We start from the raw sequence: 22,342 nt of genomic DNA on the forward strand, positions 1-22,342 counted from the left end.
GATATCCTTAACTCAATATATGAGTAGATGTGGTTTATAATCCTGGCCGACAGCCAAGCCATTTATTAAATATCCCCCCTAGCTCTGTGAGTATGGTCATTACATAATTCCAATGAAAAAAAAAATCTGAAACAAGGTGTACAGAATGGGGACAGTACACTGTCTGCTTGTGTGCACACCACTAGGAAGAGGCAGAAGCTGGTAATGGACCAAAACATTTTTATGCAGAAATAAAAAGTGGTATTTTATTTATATCTCCCTTAGCACATGATTCTGATTGCACTTTATAGCCTAACAGCAATGATCACAGGCTACACATAATCCTGCCATCAACCAGATCCCCTGCCTGCCTGGTGCATGCGCAGCAGCCTGAAAAGGCCTGGCAACGGTGACGGGGCAGGGTGAGATTTTTTTCAGATGTGTTTCACTGCTTTTCAAGGATGAGTGGCTTCTCACCATGGTGACCATCAGGTTGCTAGGCTGGGCGAGGCTAAATCTGGAAGAATGGTCCTCAGACTGCTCTACTGAATGGTTCATGCCACCAGCACTTTCTGTAAGTTCTGATTAATATCCCATGAAATAATTGCTTGGAATGCACCCAAGCAGTTCCCTAGGAATGCACCCAAGTAGTTCCCTAATTCATTGCTTCCTTGTCTTGCTGTCAGGAGGGTCAGTCAATACTGAAAGATACAGTTTGAACCAAGCGTATGTGATGCCCACTGCACAATACGCTGAGGTCAGCAGCAAAGGGAGAAAGGAGTACTTCAGCTTCCAGGAGGTGAAAGGGAATACAAATTCACAGAAGACTTCCAGAGGCCCCAGGCCAAGGAGGTAGAAAGTTTCCATCCAATTAAAAAGAGGTTTTTCTTTCCTGAAGAAAAAAGGAGAGAAAGGTCTGATTTAGAAGAGTCACTCTGGTTTTGCAAATATTTCTCAGCTGAAGCCTCCCATCTGTGCTGTGCTGACGTGAAGCACAGCCAAAGCCAGAGTCAAGAGTGCATTAAATTTCACATTTAGAAAAAACGGTAATGACAGACCGCTGCATTACCTCAACAACCCAAATGTACCCAATCATCATCCACTTACGCTGTCACTTAGCTGGAGCTCTGAGAGAGAATTATCGTAGCTATGTATTTGGAAGAGGAAAGAGGGCTAGTTGCTGTGATATTAAAGTAAGAACCTGGCAACAGCATATCATTTTTTGTTTTGGTAAAAAAACATAAAATGTGCTATTTTATTTTTACCATTTTTAAAGTATACAATCCAGTAGCATTGAGCATACTGACAAAGTAGTATAACCATTACCACTATCTACTTTCAAAACATTTTCCTCACACACACACAAAAACCCCAAACCAAAAATAAATTAAAAAGCTCAGAAACATTTTCATATCCCTAAGGGACTCTCTGGAAACATTAATCACTAACTCCCCATCCCCTCGCCCCGATTCCCATAACCACTAACCCACTCTCCGTCTCTGAATTTGCCCATCCTTGATTCCTTTTGTCTCTGGCTTATTTCACTTGGCCTAAGTTTTCAAGGTTCATCCACCATGTAGCATATACCAGAACTTCATTCCTCTTTGTGGCTGAATAATATTCATACACACACAATTTTGTTTATCCATTCACTTGCTGATGGACACTTGGGTACTTTTCACTTTTTGGCTACTGTGAATAACACCGTGGTTCTGAACACTGGTGTACAAGTACCTGTTTCAGAACCTGTTTTCAATTCTTCTGCATATACATCTGAGAGTGGAATTGCTGGGTCATACTGTTATAATTGAGTTTTGAAACAATATATAAAGTTTTATGAACACGTTCAGATACAAACCATATGAAAGTATTAAAAAGTTGTACAGATAATATTACAGAAAGTTTAAAAAAGAAAAGCATTCCTTCCATGATTCTATTCCATCTGTAATTCTAAGATATATAAAAATTTTGACTCACAATGCATATTTTACATTCCATATTTTAGTTCTCATGTAAGTTTTTAAAAAAAAAATTCCAGAGAGGGGGGAAGGGGTTGGGGAAGAGGCGAGGGGGGAGGCAGAGAGAGAGAGAGAGAGAGAGAGAGAGAGAGAGAGAGAGAGAGAAATATCGTTGGTTGCTTCACATATGTGCCCCAACCGGGGACCAAACCCGCAATCTAGGCACATGCCCTCACCAGGAATCAAACCCACGACCTTTCAGTTTACCAGATGACACTCCAACCAAGTGAGCCACATGGGCCAGGGCCAGTCCTCGTACGAGGTTTTATAAGTTGGGTAGTCCCTCCTGAAATAGTCCCCCAAACTAAAGATAGGACCTATCTTTGGTTGGCACGTCAGAGTAATGGGATTATGGGTAATGTCTCCCTCTATTTCCTGATTTTCTATAATGTTGTTATATAACTGTTATTAAAAATACTTTAAAAAGGCTCATTATACATTTAAGAACAAACATTTCACAAGATTAAATACAATTTTAAATGTATTTTTTGTATTACCTGAATAGAGTCTTCAGTGAGGAAATACTGTAGATGGTAAATAGTAACATGAGTAAGATTTTAATGGGAAGTTCTGTTAAAAGAAGAAAAACAAATACAGATGACAGTTTAGTTGATAAGGGAAAGGTCTATGAGACTTCAGGCACTCTAAACCCACTGACGCCACTGCATAGTGCTGGTAATGCTTTCTGAGCTTGGTTGTGCACTTGTGTGACATTTAAGATACTAAGAGCTAGGGACCAAGTGCAGGTTTTACTAAAGAGAATGGATGAGCTCTCTCCTTCTAAGAGACTTTAAAGTTGTTTAAATCAGACAGTATTGATCTCTAGGCTCTGAGGAAAAGGGCATGGCAATCAAACCATCCGCTCTAAAAGAAGCTGTTTACCTGGAGCAGTGAAGAGCAGAGGAAAGAGGGAATAGTGTCCTGTTGTGGTCAGAATCAGAAAAATCGAAGCATCTCTTGCTTTTCCCACAGACAGAAGGCTAAAAATAAAAAAATTTCATAATTCCTTGAAACAACAAATGAAACTTACATCTGCAAACAGCTCAAATAAACTGCCTCTATTATCATTTCTAGGACTGGCTTAAGCATAATATAACACAGCACTCTTTGCTGTGTCAAATTCAATTGAGAACATTAATTTAGTGAGAAACTTCAAGCAATTGATAGAAGGATGTACCACCCTGCATCGGAGAATATTCAAAAAGAATCTAGCTGCCCTGTGTCACTGCCTGCGCCCAGAAAGGACCCCTGTGGGGATGGCCTGGGGGCGGGTAGCCAGAAAACAGCTTGGCAGTTTAACTTCCAACCCTGCAGCTCTTCTCTCGGACAATGCCCTGAGCCTGCTGGTGTTCAATAAAAACTGTAACTAAAGACAGAAATTTTGCTCTATTTTTTCATTTGGAAACTCAAAGTTGCTAAGTGATCCCAGACAAGCCATATACTGGCCTGACAAATTTGCCTACAATTCTTTCAGAGCCTAAATGATTTCTCTCAGGACTTAATTACCATCTATCTATCTGCTGGATTTTGCTCATACACAAAATGGACACTACTCCATTTACAATGCATTTTTAGTATGGTATAGTGAAAAGATCGTAAGATTCAGGCTTAAGTCCTACTCTGCTGCTTGCTGGCTGTGTGACTTTGAGTACGTCATTTAAACTCCCTGAGCCCCAGTTAAGAGAGGGGATAATATTCATTTATTCTAATTATCTTAAAGGTTGTTGTGAGGCTCAGAAGAGCACAAAAAGAACATGAAACCCCCAAATCACAGTTCTGAAAAATCTGAATGCTGCACCTGTGTTGGGGATTGTTGCACAATGGACTCAATCCTTCCCTTAACCAACAACACTTAACAGGAACAGTAGACCTCACTTTCTCGGATGTGATGACACCAAAGCCCACGCTTTTTTCCCACTACGCTGCCACTCAGTATCCAGGTCTAACAGGCTGGGGTCATGGCGCTTAATCACTGTAGTACCATTTAACACCAAAATATGCAGGAACGACATGCCCAATTTTGCATGCTTTAGAATTTCACAGGTTGCGGGGACTCAAAGTTAAGCATCCCTGTCCTGTCTTAGTATAATCCTGTTCTTGTACATCTTGGCATCCTGACCGAACATGTGAAGAACGGACATCAAATAGGAAACAATAGAACCACACTGAAATACTGGAGAATGCCGACTGACTGAGCTTACCTCATTGGGAGAACTGCTAGGAGGATGGCTTTCTCGTGGACGTGCCACCCAAACATGAAGGAGCTCAAGGCACAAAGGATGAGACATCGGAGAAAGCCTCCGGGCCCTTGGGGTTTAAACCAAAGACAGAAAATAGAGGGCTAGAAACGACAGGTAAAGATGACACTTCAGTATCATTTGAAACAGGCATCACGGAAACATCGTTCAGGTGAACACAGTGTGCGCCATCTCTGAGAAACAGACCTTAGGACTGTTCTCCATTAAACTGACGTGATTCATCACTTTGTAAACAGTCCGCTGAAAATTAACTGTGCAAAAAAGGCATTCAGATATATAATTCACTGAAATTAGTAAGAAATGATACTAAGTTTGAAGATACCCAATATAACCCCTTACACCTTCATAATTAGTTAATTAATAGTCACTGAACCTATAGGTCAAACTACAAAAGTTCACAGATATTCTGGGGCTAATAATACATTAGATTTTACCACACTGATAAATAAACACCTAGCTTTGTGGGCTGGAGTATAATTTACAATAAAACTGTGACCTTCCATAAGCAGCTTACAAGTCTGAGGTGTTAGCGGCAAGTTTTACCTCAGAGCACGTGAACGAGGAGGCCACAGAACCGAATTCCCGACCGGTCCTGCCACATGATTCAGTGGGGTCGGGTGTCTCGAGAGTAGGCTCGATCATTTAGAAGCCAAAATTAAAGCTGAGTGTAATTATAGGTGGGACAGAGTTATTTCTATTGAAGTCTACTGAACTTATGCCTGGAACTGAAGGCACCAGAATCACTAACAAATAAAAACAATACGAATAAAGCCTCTAACAGCATCTGACTGGGATTCCTATCTGATGCTCAAAGAGCCATGCTGACTCTCTCCTCATCAATGTCCACGCAGTCCCAGACAGCTTTGGATTTCTGCTCAGTTAGCCGTGGATGGAAACAACATAAACCTTGGATGTCCCTACTAGAAATGTCCTCCTCCTTCTCCACCATGTGGCCTGTGTTCCCTCCTCCGGGGGCTTTTCTTTTTCCTCATCGCACTGGCCATCCTTCCTTACAGTGTTCAAAGTTACTCTAAAACAGGGGTGTCAAACTCATGTTCACTGGGGGGCCACATCAGCCTCGAGGTTGCCTTCAGAGGGCCAAATGTGATGTTAGAACTGTATAAATGTAACTGCTCCGTAACAGTTAAATGAGAGCTCAGCGCTACCGCAGGGTAGAAATAAGGCGGAGGGCCAGGCTCGGCCGGCGGGCTGTGTGTTTGCCACCTGTGGTCTAAGAAGTGCTAGGTAGTGCCTCCATCTGCAGCAGGGTCGCAGCCCTGAAATTTGTGCTATGGTTGAAAAAACTTGAAAGTTGAAATTTAACCACACAGAAGTGAAATAGAGAAAACTCAAGACATGAGTTCTACCAGTGAACTTACCAATATGGCGATCAGAGTGAAGAGGAGGGTGGCCAAGGGCGTCACTGAGGGAAGGACTGTGTGTTGGAACTGCTGAACCAAACCACTTGTCATCGAGGCCTTCGGGATCTTGTCGGGATCAAGAAGTTTCAATTTTAAACCTACACAGTAAGTAGACATTTTATTTTGATGAATGACATGCCATATTTTACCAATCAATTCCTTGAGAAAAAAATAATAAGCTACTACATCTTATAACTAGTTCAAAGTTAAGATTTCACTAACTCAATTCTGTGTTATTCTACAGATAAAGTGCTGCTGGTTCTGAGACTACAACATGCAAGGAGCTGTCTGTATTGGAACTGGAAATCTGTGCAGCTTAACAGGGGCCTTGTTGGCAGGCAACATGAAGAGCAATCTGCTCCCACCCCTAGAATGAAGCGAGCTTTCTGAAATACAGGTCTGGCCCTGCCACAGCCCAGCTCTGGACTGTTCACTGCCTCCAGGACCAAGCCCATATCCGAAGCACAGCATTCAGTGTCCTCTACGACCTAGTCCCTTCCTGCCTCGCCAGCCCTAGCTCCTTGATTTTGTTAACTGTGATGTGGCCACAGTGACCTGACATACCATTCTCAACACTTATATGTCACTTTGTGCAGGCGATTCCCTTTGTTTAGAACAGCCTACTCACTTTGCAAAGTTAAGTCCTAATTCTCTTATCTGAGAAAGCTCCTAAATCAAGAAATAAAGCTGATTTTGTTGTGCGCCAGGTGTATCTTGCACATGTGTCTACTGTTCACCACACTACACTGCATCTGCTTACACACCCATTTCCTCTAGTGTACTGGGGGGTCCTTAAAGGCTGGAATGATAATTCATTCCTACTCCCAGCACATCAGAGTTCTAGAAATGCTAATTAGATGAACCAAGTCTGAGGATGATGATGCAAGCCCCATCCCAAAGCAGTCAATAGGACATCTGGTCAGGGGTAGTCTGAGACAGAGCCCCGCATAATGTCACTGAAAATCAATGAAATGTGGGAACGGCACATACTGCCAAAATATTGTCTAGTCATCCCCCTCTCTGCTTTTCCTTCAGCCTAATGATTCTCTCTTAAAGCTAATTGCAATCTCCCTGAAACATACTTGCCTCATCCGCCACAGACTTTCTATTAAGACAGCTTTAAGACAGATAGATACTCAAAATCAGGAGTTTCCTGACTCTGACAAGGCAAGCGACCCTTGTACCTTACCCCATACTAGTTGTTTAAAGCTTTTTTGAAGTATGTTAAGGAACTACTTTTTAAGAACGCCACGTTTATCAAAACTAGATTCACAGTGGATGAAAGATAGGACCAGATTAGGATTTCCTACAAGTACTTTTCAAAACCAGTAACAACAGCCCCCATGTATTAAGCATCTACAACGCGCTGAGGGATTTCCGGCCATTACTTTGAGCCCGAGGCACACAGAGAATGAGATAACTTGCCCAAAGCCACCAGCTAGTAAGTAGTGGAACTGATGCCGGTTCTGTCTAGTTCCAGAGCCTCTGCTACTGAGAACACAGCATTTCTTTACTGCTGCACTTGTTTCACACAACATGCTTCATGGAAATAAGTACTATTATTTCCTTATCACAGTGAAGAAAGCACAACTAGAGGAATTAAATGACTTGCACAGTGCCTTGCAGCCAGCAAGTTATGCAGGTGGGCCCACAACCAAAGCACCAGATTCTAGATGAGTTGGTGAACTCCAACCCAAGGGCCAAGTTCACCCTGTGACCTGTTTTGGCACAGCCCTGAAGCTCTGAATGGTTTTTTACATTTTATAGGTTGTAAACAAACAAACAAACAAACAAACAAACAAACCATCTATGTGGTCTGCAAACCCTAAAGTATTTGTTAACTAGCCCATTACAGAAAGAGTTTCTGTATCCTCCTCTCAACCCTGCCACTTCCCATAAAGCCAGGCTGTATTCACAAATGAAGACTGAGTTATTTTCAGTAGAACCATCTCAGGTATAAATTACTTCTCATCACAATCCAAACTTAAAAATATAGCCCAGGTTTTCCATTTCTGCTCATCTCAAGCTGAAGCGCATGGCTACCATTTCCTGCACCGACTTAGTAATGAGTCACAACTTACATCCTCTTCTGGCCTGCTTCTCCCCATATTTAGGTTTAAAAGTAGGGTTAACTACTGAAGAGTGTTTTATTTACGGCAAAAACTACTTTTTAAAAACGTCTAAATATTTAATTTTTTCCCACCAGGAAAGGATCAACAACCTTAGTGCCACTAAGAGCTTTCAAAAAACACAGTCTGTTCACTGCACAAAAGACGCCCTGGAAGAACCGCCCCCCATTCATTCTGACAGCTGAAACGCAGGGCTGGGGAACAAGAGTTTAACCTCATTCAAAATACACAGCAAGTTTTTCATTTCTCAATGGGATAAGCCCTTTCAATGTTCAGAGTCTGAGTGAGAAAGCTTGCTACCATACCGATGACGGACAGCACTTTATCCAAAGCACTGTACAAAGCCCAGAAGTTCGGAGCCCAGTACGCATGGCAGAGGCCCCGCTTGAAAGGGAAGAGCCGGGAAAAGACTTGAGGCAGTTGATTCTGTTGAAAAGAGATTAAACAGGGATCAATCCTTTCCAAACTCAAAAAGAGAATTATGTCTTTGGCATAGTGTGTGGACAGTTATGAGGTCTGAGTTCCAGTCTTTTTTATTCCTTCAAGTAAAGACTGTCATCCTGAGCAGTTCACAGAACCTCTTCAGTCTAACCTTCTGATCTGTCTAGTGACAAGACACACAAAAGTACTTTGAATACCATCCAATACTGTTAAGATATCAGTGTAATAATGGAAGCATTTATGGAAGCAAGTGAGAAAGACGGCAGCTTATCCAAGTCTACGGAAGAGAAGGCGACAGCAGGGAAGACTGCACAAGATGCAGTGCTTTCTAGTTTTAGCACAAATTAAAATTAATTGGCTGAATTCAGAGTGAGGGAAGGGAAAAATATATTTGCTTAACGATTCTAACATTCTAGGCAGTTTAGAATGCTGTCAGTGAATGACTGGAAGTGCCTCAAGGTCTGAGGTTATGAATAGATTTTAGCAGACAAGGCAGCAAGTACAGAGTCTGCAGATTACAATGACTGACTGTGTGTGAGACACACAGTTGAACATACAAATGTATACACACAGATATTTGAATGTGCACAAAAATGACTCAAGGAATACCATCCTCACGTTCAGAGAGTCATACTGAAGAGCTGTAAAAAAGGTCTAATTTTGCCTATTTTATATTCTTAAATTTATTTTTTCTAAACAACAAAAACCATGTATTACTTTATAAAAAAGAAAAAGCTTACCAAGGCTAGGAAAGGACCCAATGAAAGAGCAGAAACTAGAAAAACAATCAGTCCCAGGGAAATAAAGCGGGCATAACTGAAACTGTTCCATCGAACGGAGCCATCTACAAAAAAGAACATTCGCATTAAACAGGAGCATGGAAAACTGTAACTTATATGTACCACATGCTGAAACTGGAAGGATCCCCTGATAATACGCCAATCAATTTCTACAATGTGGCAAGAGCGGAGAAAAAAGTCGGAACGGGTCAAGCGTTACAGGATCAACAGCTGAGAGGTATCTGTGGTGCTTCATGTAACCTTGCCTAGCAAGCCACCACACCAAGAAAAAATACTGGGTTGGCCAAAAAGTTCATTTGTTTTTTTTTCTTTATGATGGCTCTAGTAATGATTAGTTGTCTTTAACTTCATTCGAAACAATTTTGCTACATGGTATTGAGACAGCTGTTATCTCAGAGGTGTGCAATTTTTTTTAGAACCTTACAAAAATTTGTGAATTACTGTGCAGCCACTTAATATTGAAGATGGAAGAAAATATGCAACATTTTTAGGGTATTATGCTTTATTATTTCAAGAAAGGTAAAAATGCAACTGAAATGCCACAAATTTGTGCAGTGTTTGGAGAAGGTGCTATGACTGATCGAATATGTCAAAAGTGGTTAACAAAGTTTTGTGCTGGAGATTTCTCACTGGATGATGCTCCATGTTGGGGCAGACCAGCTGAAGTTGATAGCGATCAAATCAAGACAATGATTGAGAACAATCAATGTTATGCCACACGGGAGAGAGCCGACATATTCAAAATATTTAAGTCAATAAAGTGACTGGTGAAAATGAAAAATGTGTCTTTTATTTTACAGGACAAAAACTAACTGGACTTTCTGGCCACCCAACAGTACAAGATCCGCCCCTCTCACTAACACTTGCCTGGTTTATTGGCAGTGAAGCAGTAAGACCGCAGCAGATATACACCATAGGCAGGAGCTACGTAGAGGTAGATGTGCTTGAAATGTAGAAGAATAGCAAAGAGGAACGCTCCTTCCATGTGCCTTTTCTAGAAGATTTAAAAGGGAAATATCACTTTAAAATTCAGGGTGCATTACATGCAGCAATGTAGTGTCCTGGATTAGATCCTGGAACAGAAAAAGGACATTGGATCCAAACGTATCAAAATTGGTTTCTCAGTCTGATAAACATACCAGTTACATAAGATGGTGACATGAGGGGAAATGGGTAAGGGATACAGGAACAATCTGTACTATCTTTGTAACCTTTCTGTAAATCTAAAGTTATTTCAATAAATATGCTACACAATAAGAAATACTGGAGATGGTTGCACAACAACAATGTGAGTGTACTTAACATTACTAGACTGTCCTAAAAGTGAGTAAGGTGGCAAATTTCATGCCGTGTATTTTACCACAATTAAAAAAACACATATTTTAAAGATGTTAAAATTAAATCCTGGCCCGGCTGGCATAGCTCAGTGGATTGAGCTTGGGCCTGTGAATTAAAGGATCGCAGTTCGATTCCCAGTCAGGGCACATGCCTGGGTTGCAGGCCAGTTCCCAGCGGGGGACACATAAGAAGCAAACATACATTGATATTTCTCTCCCTCTCTTCGTTCCTTCCCCTCTAAAGATAAATAAATAAAAACTTAAAAAAAATCATTTGAATTGTTCTTGCACACTGATATAATATAGAAAATTAAAGAGTACAAGAGTTTTATAATTTCCCCATCTCAGACAACTAGGCATCACATACCAGATCATAAGGCACTGTGAGGGGAATAAGGTGTAAAATTATTAAAATATACATATTTTAAAGATATACTCTGAATTACTTAACAAATCAAACATGTCTGAGATGCATTTCAAAATAATCCTTTGTGTGTGCATATATGTAGAACACTATGCTATTTACTTTTGTGTGTGATTTAAATTTTATAAGATAAAAAAGTTTTTTAATTCAGGCAAATATTCTATATGTACTATAAGGTGAATACAAGCAAGTAATTCCAGCTAGCTTTTATATTGAGTCTAGCGGGTTGATAAATTCCTTATTTCAACAAATATTTATTAAGTTCTAGGCTTGATGCTGAGGTACCAGACACATCATCCTGACAACCCACCATGAATTCTCCCTAAGGAACTGAAGCCCAGGGAATTAAATTACCCTCATCCGTTACAAAGTTTTACAATAGCTGGAGTTGATTTCTGGAGAAGAGGAATGAGAGTCTGAATGAATACATATAATCCTACGCTACCAAAAAATTAATTAAATCTTGTATTATAGACCAGGTAACACAGTATTATCAGGCTGAAGGCATGAAGGGCAGGACTCGATCCTAACAAACTCCCTAAGAGAACCAAAAGTATTCTGATTAAAAACAGGAACACCCAAGGTCCGTTCCTGTTTATTACTGACCAGGGCTACAGAGGTATGAATTCTACCTACCTCCCAGGAATTCTGGAAGGATCAAATGAGACAACGTCCTGGGGTTCAGCAAAGGGAACTGTCAGAGGGGCCCTGGAAGGCCAGGTTCCTCCTCTCACTTGTCTCATCAGGTGTGGTCTGGAATACATGAGTTGGGAATAATAAGGAAAAACGATGAGAGGGTTCTAGATCTCTCTTCAGCAATTTTATAATTTAAGATTCAGAGAAGGTCTAGCTGGTTCTATAGCTATATTTCAGTTTATTTGTTCAACAACCATTTATTGAACACCAATTATGTTCTAAGTCTTGTGTGGTTTTTTTATGGTTAAAAACTTATTCAGACACTTGTAGTTGACAAATAACTTTAAAACAGATTATCAAACGTGATCTTTCCAAAGTCCCTGTGAGGTAGGTAACCCCATTTAACAAATAAAAATGTAACAAGGAATAGATTTCATTTTATGGATGAGAAAACAGAGGCTGAGAGGATTAAATGACTTGCACTGGATTAATGGTTCCGGGACCTAGCAGCTTATTAAAATTCCCTGGAGATTCCTAAAGCACGATCCCAGTGATTCTCATTCAGTCTACAGAGGGGTGACCTAAAAAATCTGAATTTCTGAGTTTTCCCTCTATAAAAAGGAGACTAACAATTGTAGCAATCTCACAAAATACTGGGTTGGCCAAAAAGTCTATTTAGTGTTTTCTGTAAAATAAAAGGCACATTTTTCATTTTTACCAATTAACTTTATTGATTTGGATATTTTGAGAATGTCAGCTAACTCCCACTATTGACTTCCAGTGGGTAGAGGCCAGGGGTCCTGCCAAACACCTTCCAATGCATAAGACAGCCCCACAGCAAAGAATTATTTGGCCAAAATGTCAAAAGTACCAAGAAAGTTAGCAAACCACTTTTGACATGTCTGATTAATCACAGTACCTTCTCCACACACTGCACAACTCACTTTTTTGCATTTCAGTTGAGTTTTTACCTTTCTTGAAATAATAAAGCATAATATGCCTAAAATATTGCATATTTTCTTTCATCTTCAATAATAAAATGACTGCACAGTAATTCACAAATTTTGGTGAGGTTTTTTTAAAAAAATTGCACACTGCAATGACAGCTGTCACAATACCATTTAGCAAATTTGTTTCAAATGAAGTTACAGACAACTAAGTGCTACTAGAGCCATCATACGGAAAAAACTAAATGAACTTTTTGGCCAACCCAGTAGTTGCAAGGTTTGTTCAATAAAATGTTATATAAAATGTACCTAACCTGGGGCAGACACTGCACTTGAGTAACCACTGTCTGAAACATACAGCTGCCCCAACTTTTTTTGGTACCAGGGACCCATTTTGTGGAAGACAATTTTTCCATAGACTGGGGGTAGGGGATGGTTTGGGGGCAGAGGAAGGAGGATGGTTTCAGGATGATTCAAGTGCTCACCTCCTGCTGTGTGGCCCGGTTCCTAATAGGCCCTGGACCTGTATCCATCCACAGCCCAGAGGCTGGGGTCCCCTGAATAGGGCTAGTCAGGATTTCAACCCAGGTCTTCGATTCCAAATCCCATACCTTCCATTACACTATATACTATAGGCTTCTGATGGTAAAGCCCCACCATAATAGTAATTACATTGTAAAAACTGCTAAAGATTTCATTTCTAGATAAATTATCTTAACCAAGTGCAGAATCTCAAGAGCACTTCAGGACTGCCATACTTTAACAAGTTTTTAGAATACATTTTTTCATCAGTAAAATGAAGAAAATTGTCAAGAGAGAAGATGGAATGTGTGACTGGGTTGCTCAGTGGGTTGAGAGGAGTCCTACAAACTGAAAGGTCTCTAGTTTGATGCCTGGTCAGAGCACATGCCCCGCTGGTGGCATGAGGCAACCTATTGTTGTTTCTCTCCCTTCTCCTCTCTTTAAAAATAAATAATACTTTTTTTTTTAAAGAGCAAAGATGGAATTTGTGAAAAATACTCAGTAAAAATTGTTATTGTACTTGGTAACTCCAACAGTCAAATAAATTTACCCACCACTCACTACCCTGTAGCCTTTATAAGCTAGAAAACAAACTTAAGGAAGAAAAACCTAATTAGCCTGTTTTTGTGTTTACCTGAAATAACCGTGCAATGGAGAGCAGCATTAATCCAAATAAAAAGCCGTTGTACTGGAAATGAATATCTGAAAATAGGTCAAGGAAAGACAACAAAGGATACCAAATTCATAATGAACGGTGCCAATAAACTGAGTTTAAAAGTTGCAAATGCTTTCTCAATAGGTAAAGACAAAAATATCTCTACCCGTTTGGACTTCTCATAATGTGTTTTCTATAAAGTCATATCCTGGACAAACTCTTGAAATAAGATTTATATTAAAGAAAAAAAACCAGAAAACGTTCCCATGTTTTTACCTTAAAGACCCAGCTGCTAAAAGGGGAGAATTTTTTTGTTTTGTTTTTTAGAATTAGGGACAAAAAAGGAAGGGAGCTAACAGCTAACGAGGACCCTCGACTAGAGCAGCCCGCTGTTTACAGCACAGCGGATGAGGTGCACAACCTCATTTGTTAAGCCTCACCACGAACCTGTGAGGGAGTCTGAGCTCAGACGCGTGAATCTACTCACGGCCTGAAGCTGCTGGGACGACATAACTAGGACCTGAGTCCGGGTCCAACTTCAACCACATTCTGGGGGTTTTCCTCTGTGCCAAGGAGACTTCTATGAAAACTGTAAAAAAAATTAGGCTTCTATTATCAGGGTTTTAGAACTTTGCTGGTGAATTTGTGGTGAGCAAGCTGGCAGAAAAGCATGAAAGCTGTCTGTTCCCATATGCAACACTATGATATGCCCTTTCCTATAAAAGGTATTAGAATAATGTGCTATAAAACTGTTTAATAACTATGTGTTAGGTTAATCTAAAGACAGTTAACAAATCCTAGTATATTGCTTTACTTTTGGTTTAACTGGTTTTCGAGTATCACCACTAAGTTATCAGGGACAAAGTTCTCTGTAACAGAGTCCAGTGAAGTTGGGAACACTATGGTTTTGGGAACCCATACCCACCCCATGTGCATGTCCAAAGTAGCTCATGTATCAGAATCACCATCAGAGAAAAAAATAACCTTATAATATGTAACAGAATAAGGGAAGAGAATTTAATATGTCAAGGATACGGTCCACAATTAACAACCCAAAGTTCCACAGCAGTAATACTGACAGAATAAACTTTGGCTTCTCTATAAGTTCTTTACCTGCTTTTTTCCCATCAATGCATTTACAGCACCTACATTGAAAAACCAGGGAAGAATCAGAAGCAACTTGATCTTCTTTAGAACACCACACTGCTTCTACAGGGAACACTGTGACACTCTGGTGCATTTACTAGCCATTCCTCACAAAGCTGTCCATGCCATTTTTGACTGCTTTAAAAGGTGACAGTAGAAACAAAGACCTCAGGGGTGGTTCCATGTCTCTTTCTTAGCTATGCTGCTTTGAAACAAAGTCTTTATGCTCAATAAAATTAAAACAAACAAACAACCCCCCCCAAACCCAACCCAATACAACAAAATCCCTGCTATCAAAACCCCAAAAGAAAGGATTTTGAAAATTGAGAGGGCAACACTAATTTCAGACCTTAAGAGTAAAAAATGCAGACCAGGAAGATGTGGCTGGCGCTCTAACTCACACACCCGCATACCAGCCACATGAACAGATCTTCCAGAGTTCAGGAGGGGGTGACAGAGGGGTGATAGAGCCAGGAACTTGTACCTCCTGATTGTCCAGATAATTTAAAGTCCAAATAATTTAAAAGGCCTCTGTAAAAATGTATGTTATTTAAAGGTAGAGATATACATACTATGAATGACAGTATCAGCTGATCTCATTCTTGTTTTATAAAGATGAGGTGCCTGTTATTTCAGGCACCAGACTGCTGATGGCAACAGCTGTAAGTGGAGGAGTGCGGGTCATTTTTACTTAGTGAGTGTTATGTGCTTTTCTGTTTTCCAAAATTTTACAATGAGGATGTATTAGTCTACTAAAATCTTTTAAAAATGTGTATCACTTGAGTATTAGGATATTCTATACAACAAAAAAAGGGACACAATAAAGATGCAATTACAGAGCAGCAAAAGATGCCCGCTCTCCCCCCAAGGAGCCTGTTTCCTTAGAGATAGGGACCTTACCAGGTAATCAAGGCAATTAACTAAGTTACTAATTCACACATAGTGCCTTGTTCTGGGAACTGGCACATAGATTTCAATGACTTTTACCTTACTTAACTGCTCTCTCTACACTGAAGATGGACTTGAATTCTACTCACCCTCTCTTTCTGCCTGTTCCCTGGGAGCCTGAATTCAAACAATTAAGTTGAAAGAGGTGCATTACAAATCACCTTTCCTTCCAACTCTTGTGAGGCCATGAACGGACTGAAAGTTAGGATGTCAAACAGGAGTTACTCCATGAAAATAAGCAGAGGTCAAAACATTCCCAAGGGACTCTTTCCCAAATAGGGTGGGGGTTTAGTCTAGAGGGCCTCATACTCAGATAAGATCTACATATGACCAGGGTCACTGAATGGACAATTACTGCTCTGTCACAGCATACCAGTAAGTTTCAGTCTCATGACAATAGAAAGCAACACTAACCAAAAACTTACTACTTGGAAGTCATTGTGCAAAACATTCTATATATGTGTATTTAACTACTTAAAATTAACTTATAGGTGAAAGATACAAAATGAAAATATGAAATATGAATGTAACATGAGTAGAGATTCTTCATGAAGGAAGAATTCAGAAGACAACTAAAAGCATTCTATAAGATTTCTTGCGTTCACTAAGATGGAAACCCCATTGGTAGTTAGCACAGTGCCTATGTGTATGTGAGTGTGTAGAGTAGGTCATAGGGGTCTTGGGGCGCTTGCTGCAAGGAAGGAAAGAGAAGCACATGGAGCCATCTGGGTGAAAGAAATGGTCTCAGAACTCTGCTTGGGTCTACCTTTCACCACATGCAATCACGTGTTCTACCGCTGCCTTATAGCCCCACCTTCTCCCCCGTTTTCTTCCATAAAATTCAGATAGACGGCTTACTGGAACGATTCACTGCACAGTTTAAAACATCACAACACAGTTCCGGACTGTTCTAATATTTGCTATTATATGAACTTCGTTTCCCCCAAATGAGTTGTAAAGTTCATAATAGAATTATTTTCTCAACACCTTCCACACAAAATGACTTTCTCAGACTTACTCATGCACGGCGTACACAAAGAGTGCATCTGTGAAGATGACAGAAAATCTCTGGAAAAGAACGGTCTTTGGGCTGTTATAATTCAGATTATGGACATTCAGCATCTCTTGATCAAAGTATTTGGCAACATGTGACAGGGCATACTCAAACCATGCAAAAAAGGGGGGGTAGTCCAAGGTCCACTCTGAAGTTGCCTGTGGTAAAAATGAAGGTAGAACATATCCTAAGTAACTGAGTAAACAAAGGGGGTGCGAAGATTCTCAGGTTTTTAAAAAACACATGAAACTGCATTTAAAATACGCCACAAATAGAGTAATTTATATGTTAACACTGAGCAAAACATCAGAACCCATTTCCTAAGTACAATCTTCAGTTTCTTTAGAGTCAACTATAAGCTCAAAAGAAGTTAATCTCAAACCTTCTAATAATAAACTTGATAATGATGTAGTACTATCTCAAGTTTAAGTTCTGTCTCAGAGACTTACTTAATTTCCATATGTACAATGAGTATCATATGCAGTTTAATAATTCTACCAGAAATAAAAATATAGACACGGTTCTTATAAATAATAGAAGAGAATGGTCTGTGTATTACCAGATGGCTACACATCAAACTTGATTGCTCCTTTCCTCATAGATTGCACAACATTAGGGAAAGACAGGACCACAGAAATAATTCATCCCAAATCCTCATTTGCCAGATGAGAAACTAAGGCTCGGACAAATGAAATATACTGTGGCAGAGCCAGGCCTAGAACCAATTTTTTATTGTCCCAATCCAATGTGCTTTCAAAAAGCATGTGATGGATACTATAATCACCAATTTACCATTTGGGAAACTCTTTTTGAAGGGACTCCCTAACAGTGCTAGTGGGCAGAAACGAGGAAAGAACACACTTTTAATAAAGATTTATTTGACCTATGATCACATGGAAAACTGTTTTAACATCTATAATGCTTTATGATTTCATACATCGTCCTGAAAAAAAACAAAAAACGTGAAAATTAAAACTCACCTCATAATACCACTGTGATATTGGCAAACTGTGAGTGACAGCAAGCCAGTTTCGGTGTACTTCAAAATCTGTGGAATGGCTATTCAAAACAATCAGATGAATAAAATGAAATTCTGTAACATTTGCCAATTTCACATTTCTAACATTTCACATTTCTACATTATGCTTTTAATGGACCAACACCCCTACATAATGACAGCTCACCATTTTTTAAAGAAACTAAGAGGTAACACATAATCCTGAAACACCTAATTTATCTAGAAGCCAGACTTCCTTTTGGAAAAGTTGGGAAACTTCAAGTGAAGGGTTTCAGAGTTATCTAAAGGGCTTATTAGCCCTGGCTGGTGTGGCTCAGTGGACTGAGCACAGGCCTGCAAACCAAAGGGTCACTGGTTTGATTCCCAATCAGGACGCATGCCTGGGTTGTGGGCCAGGTCCCCAATAGCCGGGCATGTGAGAGGCAACCACACACTCATATTTCCTTCTCTTTCTCCCTCCCTCCCCTAAAAATAAATAAAATCTTTTTTAAAAATTAATTTTATTTAGTTATTTTTTAAATAAAATCTTTTAAAAAGTAAAAATAAAAGGCTGACCAAGAGCCCAAACATTTTTTTAACGAAGGCTCCCAGGCCGTTGTTTGGAGGTGACTAACTCTTGTTCACAAAGACTTCTAACAAGATTCATTACTGGAAAAGCCCTCATATACAAGCTGGATGGATTGTCAAGGATAAGTAGGAGTTCATTAAACAATGAAGGTGGAAAAGACTCCTCCTGCCTTGTTTTCCCACGTTGCCAAAATCTCCATTTCCTGTTTTCTCCCTCACTATGTATGAATATATTCAAGCATCCTCGTGTAAGGGAGGAAAAATTTCCCCTTATAACCTTCTAGGTTCTGTAGCTGATCTAAGAATTAAATTGACCTAAGGCAGATTAATAGGAGAAAAAAGCTAATTAAATTTTTGTAAGGATTAAAAAAATTTCTTTTTAGAGAGAGGGAAAAGGAGGAAGAGAGGGAGAGAAACATCTATGGGTTGCTTGTTACATGTCCCCAACCCAAGCCTTTCAGAGTGCGAGATGATGCCTAACCCACCAAGCCACAACGGTCATGGCAAAAAGCCTATTTTAATTAATGAGGCACTGGAGCCCCAAAAGGTATGGAAAAAATATGGTACTCAAAAGGCACTCGATGATTGGGCCTTTTGTACCATTCTCGGCTAAGTGAAGGAGCAGGGATCTGGGTCTTCAAAGGTAGAAAGGCAATTCGTGGGAAGGTGAGAAGAACAAATGTTTCCTAAACACAGGTTGTGCTAGGCAGACAAGTCTCTCAGGTGAAAAAGTGATTCTGTTACAGTGCTCTTTCTGATACAGGCTCCCTTTCTAATGTAAATTTTCTTTACTAAAGGGTATCTTCTACTGTTTACAGAGTTTCTCCTGCACTTGCAGTTCCTCAAGATCATCAGTCCAAAATAACCCTTATACCAAAGAGACATATTTTGGAGTGGCATGTTCTGCTACCCTTCTCCCCTCTTTAGTACAATTTTTTTTGTTCACCGCTGTGCCTCCTCTCCACGTGTACAACAGCACTTGATGCATGGATAAGGTCAATACATTCTTGTTGAATTAACCACTCACCAATGTCAACGAGTCTCACAGCAAAACCCAATTTATACTTTCCAAGTTTTACACAACCTTTCCCCAGTGACCATCCTCTTCTGAGTTTCCTAGCCAACTTCTTCTAAGTCTCTTTCATTGCTATCCATTGGAATATTCACCAAAACTGATGAATATCGTGTGCTAATGTTTTCCTAGGTTCTGTTCTTGGTCCTCTTTTAATGCAACTTACTGGACAATCTTATTCACACTTATTGCTTCTACTGTCAATTGTATAATGATGATTCCCAAATCACAATATACCTCAGTCTCTTCCTGAATTATAGAGGCAGACATCTCCGACTTCCTGCTGATGAACTTCCTAATGCCAATGTCACCTGAATTCTTACAGATTCTTCAAAATCTCAATTCAAAACTGATCCAGTGACCTAGCAGTTTCATTTCTAGGTGCATGTAGTACAGTTAACAGAAATGCATACATGTTCACCAAAAGACAGGTATTGGGTGTGTCTTCACGCCCCCATTTGTGTCAGTGCTTCAGAGCCCTTCCTGACACCCAATCTAAAATAAGTCCCCAGCATCAGTCCCCTTATAGAATCCTATTATTTTCCTTCATAACACTTAACACATTTCTGAATATGTAATTACATACTTGCATTGATTTGTTTCTAGAACTGTTATCTTCATTAAACTATACCCTTTAAAGGGTTAAAGGCCACATCCATTTTGTCTTTCCCTCTAGTGCCTAGCCACAGTAACTAGTACATAATAAAGCAGTTAGTATACACCTTAATACGTTTATATTTATCCTATAGCTTCTATCTCGCCTCCCCAGGGTTTTCAGTTTGGGAAGCAGTTTCAGTTATTAACATATGTTCTTAATCCTGGATCAGTATTAAGAACAGTATTGAAAATAACAACCCTGAAGACACATTTCTAGGCTGAAGTAACAAAAGCAAGAAACATCACCTTATATGCACAAATCTACAGTTGAAAAAACTCTTTGATTGATTTGAAAGGAATTTCCTACATTTTGGATTTTTCCTATTTGTTTTTAAAGAAATGGAAAGATGTTTATTTGCTCTCAGTTATGCAGAAGGTCCAATTGATCAACCCCTTCTTTTCCCAGGTCCCTATTAAGTCACTTTGCTGAACCTACATTTACATTTTATTGCTTATGTAAATTACAAATATGCATCAGTATAGATGGACATTCTACACACACAAATCTTCCCTACTCAAATCAACAGAAGGTAGGTCATCAAGAACTTGAACCAAAGGATACCAATAAACCAAACCCTAAACATGGAGGGAAGGGAGAAAGAAATGAGGAAAAAAGACAAGGGAGAAGAATTAGCAAGGATGCACACAAGGTGGAAGCGAATGTAATAAATATGGAGTACCCACTGTATACACATTACCCCTTGGTGGATGCCTCCTGACTGTTTTCCACACTCAGTCTTAGCCCTGCATCCATTTTTCATACTGCAACCTAACCCTGTGTTATCTGACCACTGCCTCCCTCCCTCCCTCATCCTGTGCCACCCACCGCCTCACTTACTGCTCTTGAACCACAATGGCCGCTTTCTGTTCCTAATATGACTTTTGCACTTGTTCTTTCCTATGCCTAAACTGATCTTCACATTGCTTATTCTTTTTCAGTCTTCGAATTTTAATTCAAAACACTGCCTCCTAAAAGAGAAGGAAAGCCTTGCTCCGTAGTTACAACCTGAAACTTTCGTGTTTGCCTCCACCAACTCCACCCGGGCAAACTGGAAGTGTCTTCCTCTGCTCTGCATCTTCAGGACTTAAGAACAGTGCCTAGCACAGTAGGAAACAGATAAAACACTAGCTAAATAAATAGTGGAGGCGTGTGTTCTTAATCTGCATATTAAGAATAAGGACCCTGAAGCTCAGAAACATGAAAAGACAAGGCCTGGCCGGAACCTATACATCCAGGGCTAAGATCTAGTTTTTAGTTCAAATAACAATCAATCGGTGGACTGCGGAGCTTAGCAAAAGCGGAGCGGCGACTACACAACTTCCAAGTTCCGTTTCCTTCTCATACTCCGGGTCATCCACACTTCTCTCTCCCGCCCTGCGAACCTCCTTGCCCAGCCCCTGGCCGTGTGGACCCCTTACTAGGTAGGGATGAGAAGGCATTTGAGAAGAGTCACCCCGAGTACCAATGCCGAAAACCAGTTGCCACCACTCGCTGCAAAACCGAGTGCCGCCATTGCTGCCACGACCCTCACTTCTACCAACTCGGCCCGCATCCGGGCTCCGGCGCATGCCGGGAAGGTCGTCTGAGCTGGCGCCTTGGGCTTCGCGCATGCGCCAAGCTGCCCCGCCCCCGGAGGTCAGCGTTCCGGCATTTAAACCTCCCGCTCAGCGTCAGTTTACTTTCCTCCCTCACTCACAGCTTGGTGTGGCTCTGTTTGCCTGCGCGGGTCTCTGCGGCGACCAGTTAAGTTTCACTTATTACTTCACTTTTTTTCTCTTTTTGCCTCCCCCTCTTCCACCCACCCCGTCACTTCATTTTTAAGTATAAGTACTAAGACCCAGAGCAGTAGAAGTCTACTCCGGGTCTTAATTTTGCTTGACATTGGGCTATCAATACCAGTGCGATGGAGAACTGTCTCTCCTAGAGACTGTCCCATGCTAGAGGAGACAGAACTGTAGTGAGAGTTCCAACAGGAGCATGAGCTCCAGGTAGAGAATGGCATGAGCCAAGATGCGGAGGTGAAAAACGTTCTGTGCTTTTACAGCTCTGAGCTAGGGTCTTGGTGCAGCAGGTGCCCGAGTAATGGAGCCCATTCTGGAGGCCGGCTAGAATCTAGTGCTTCTCACACTTACAGATAACTTGGGGGTCTTGTTAAAATGCAGATTCTGATTCGGTAGGCCTAACACACTCCTGGATCATGTCAATGCTGCTGGCACCTGGGCCATAAGGGCCAAGGCACAAGGAATGGAGTTAAGTCTTGTTTCACTCATGGACTCTCTGATTTTGGATAAATGACAAATCTCGCTTAACCT

The 22,342-nt window shown here is 40.5% G+C and overlaps 1 protein-coding gene across 1 annotated transcript; it reads right to left on the reverse strand.

Moving 5' to 3' along the window:
* Positions 1–68: 68 nt before the first annotated feature.
* On the reverse strand, positions 69–21,599 carry ALG8 (ALG8 alpha-1,3-glucosyltransferase). The gene is made up of 13 exons (XM_037138555.2): positions 21,449–21,599; positions 17,696–17,774; positions 16,680–16,873; positions 14,603–14,712; positions 13,547–13,614; positions 9,914–10,040; positions 8,987–9,090; positions 8,111–8,231; positions 5,635–5,774; positions 4,199–4,338; positions 2,880–2,977; positions 2,495–2,567; positions 69–871 (listed from the first exon to the last, which is right to left on the reverse strand). The coding sequence occupies exons 1-13, from the start codon at positions 21,580–21,582 to the stop codon at positions 640–642; spliced, it is 1,620 nt and encodes a 539-aa protein (XP_036994450.2). The 5' UTR covers positions 21,583–21,599; the 3' UTR covers positions 69–639.
* Between the last annotated feature and the right edge of the window lie 743 nt (positions 21,600–22,342).

This window comes from Artibeus jamaicensis, unplaced genomic scaffold (assembly GCF_021234435.1).
Source record: "Artibeus jamaicensis isolate MK-2021 breed Jamaican fruit bat unplaced genomic scaffold, CSHL_Jam_final contig_64, whole genome shotgun sequence".
Lineage (NCBI taxonomy): Eukaryota > Metazoa > Chordata > Mammalia > Chiroptera > Phyllostomidae > Artibeus > Artibeus jamaicensis.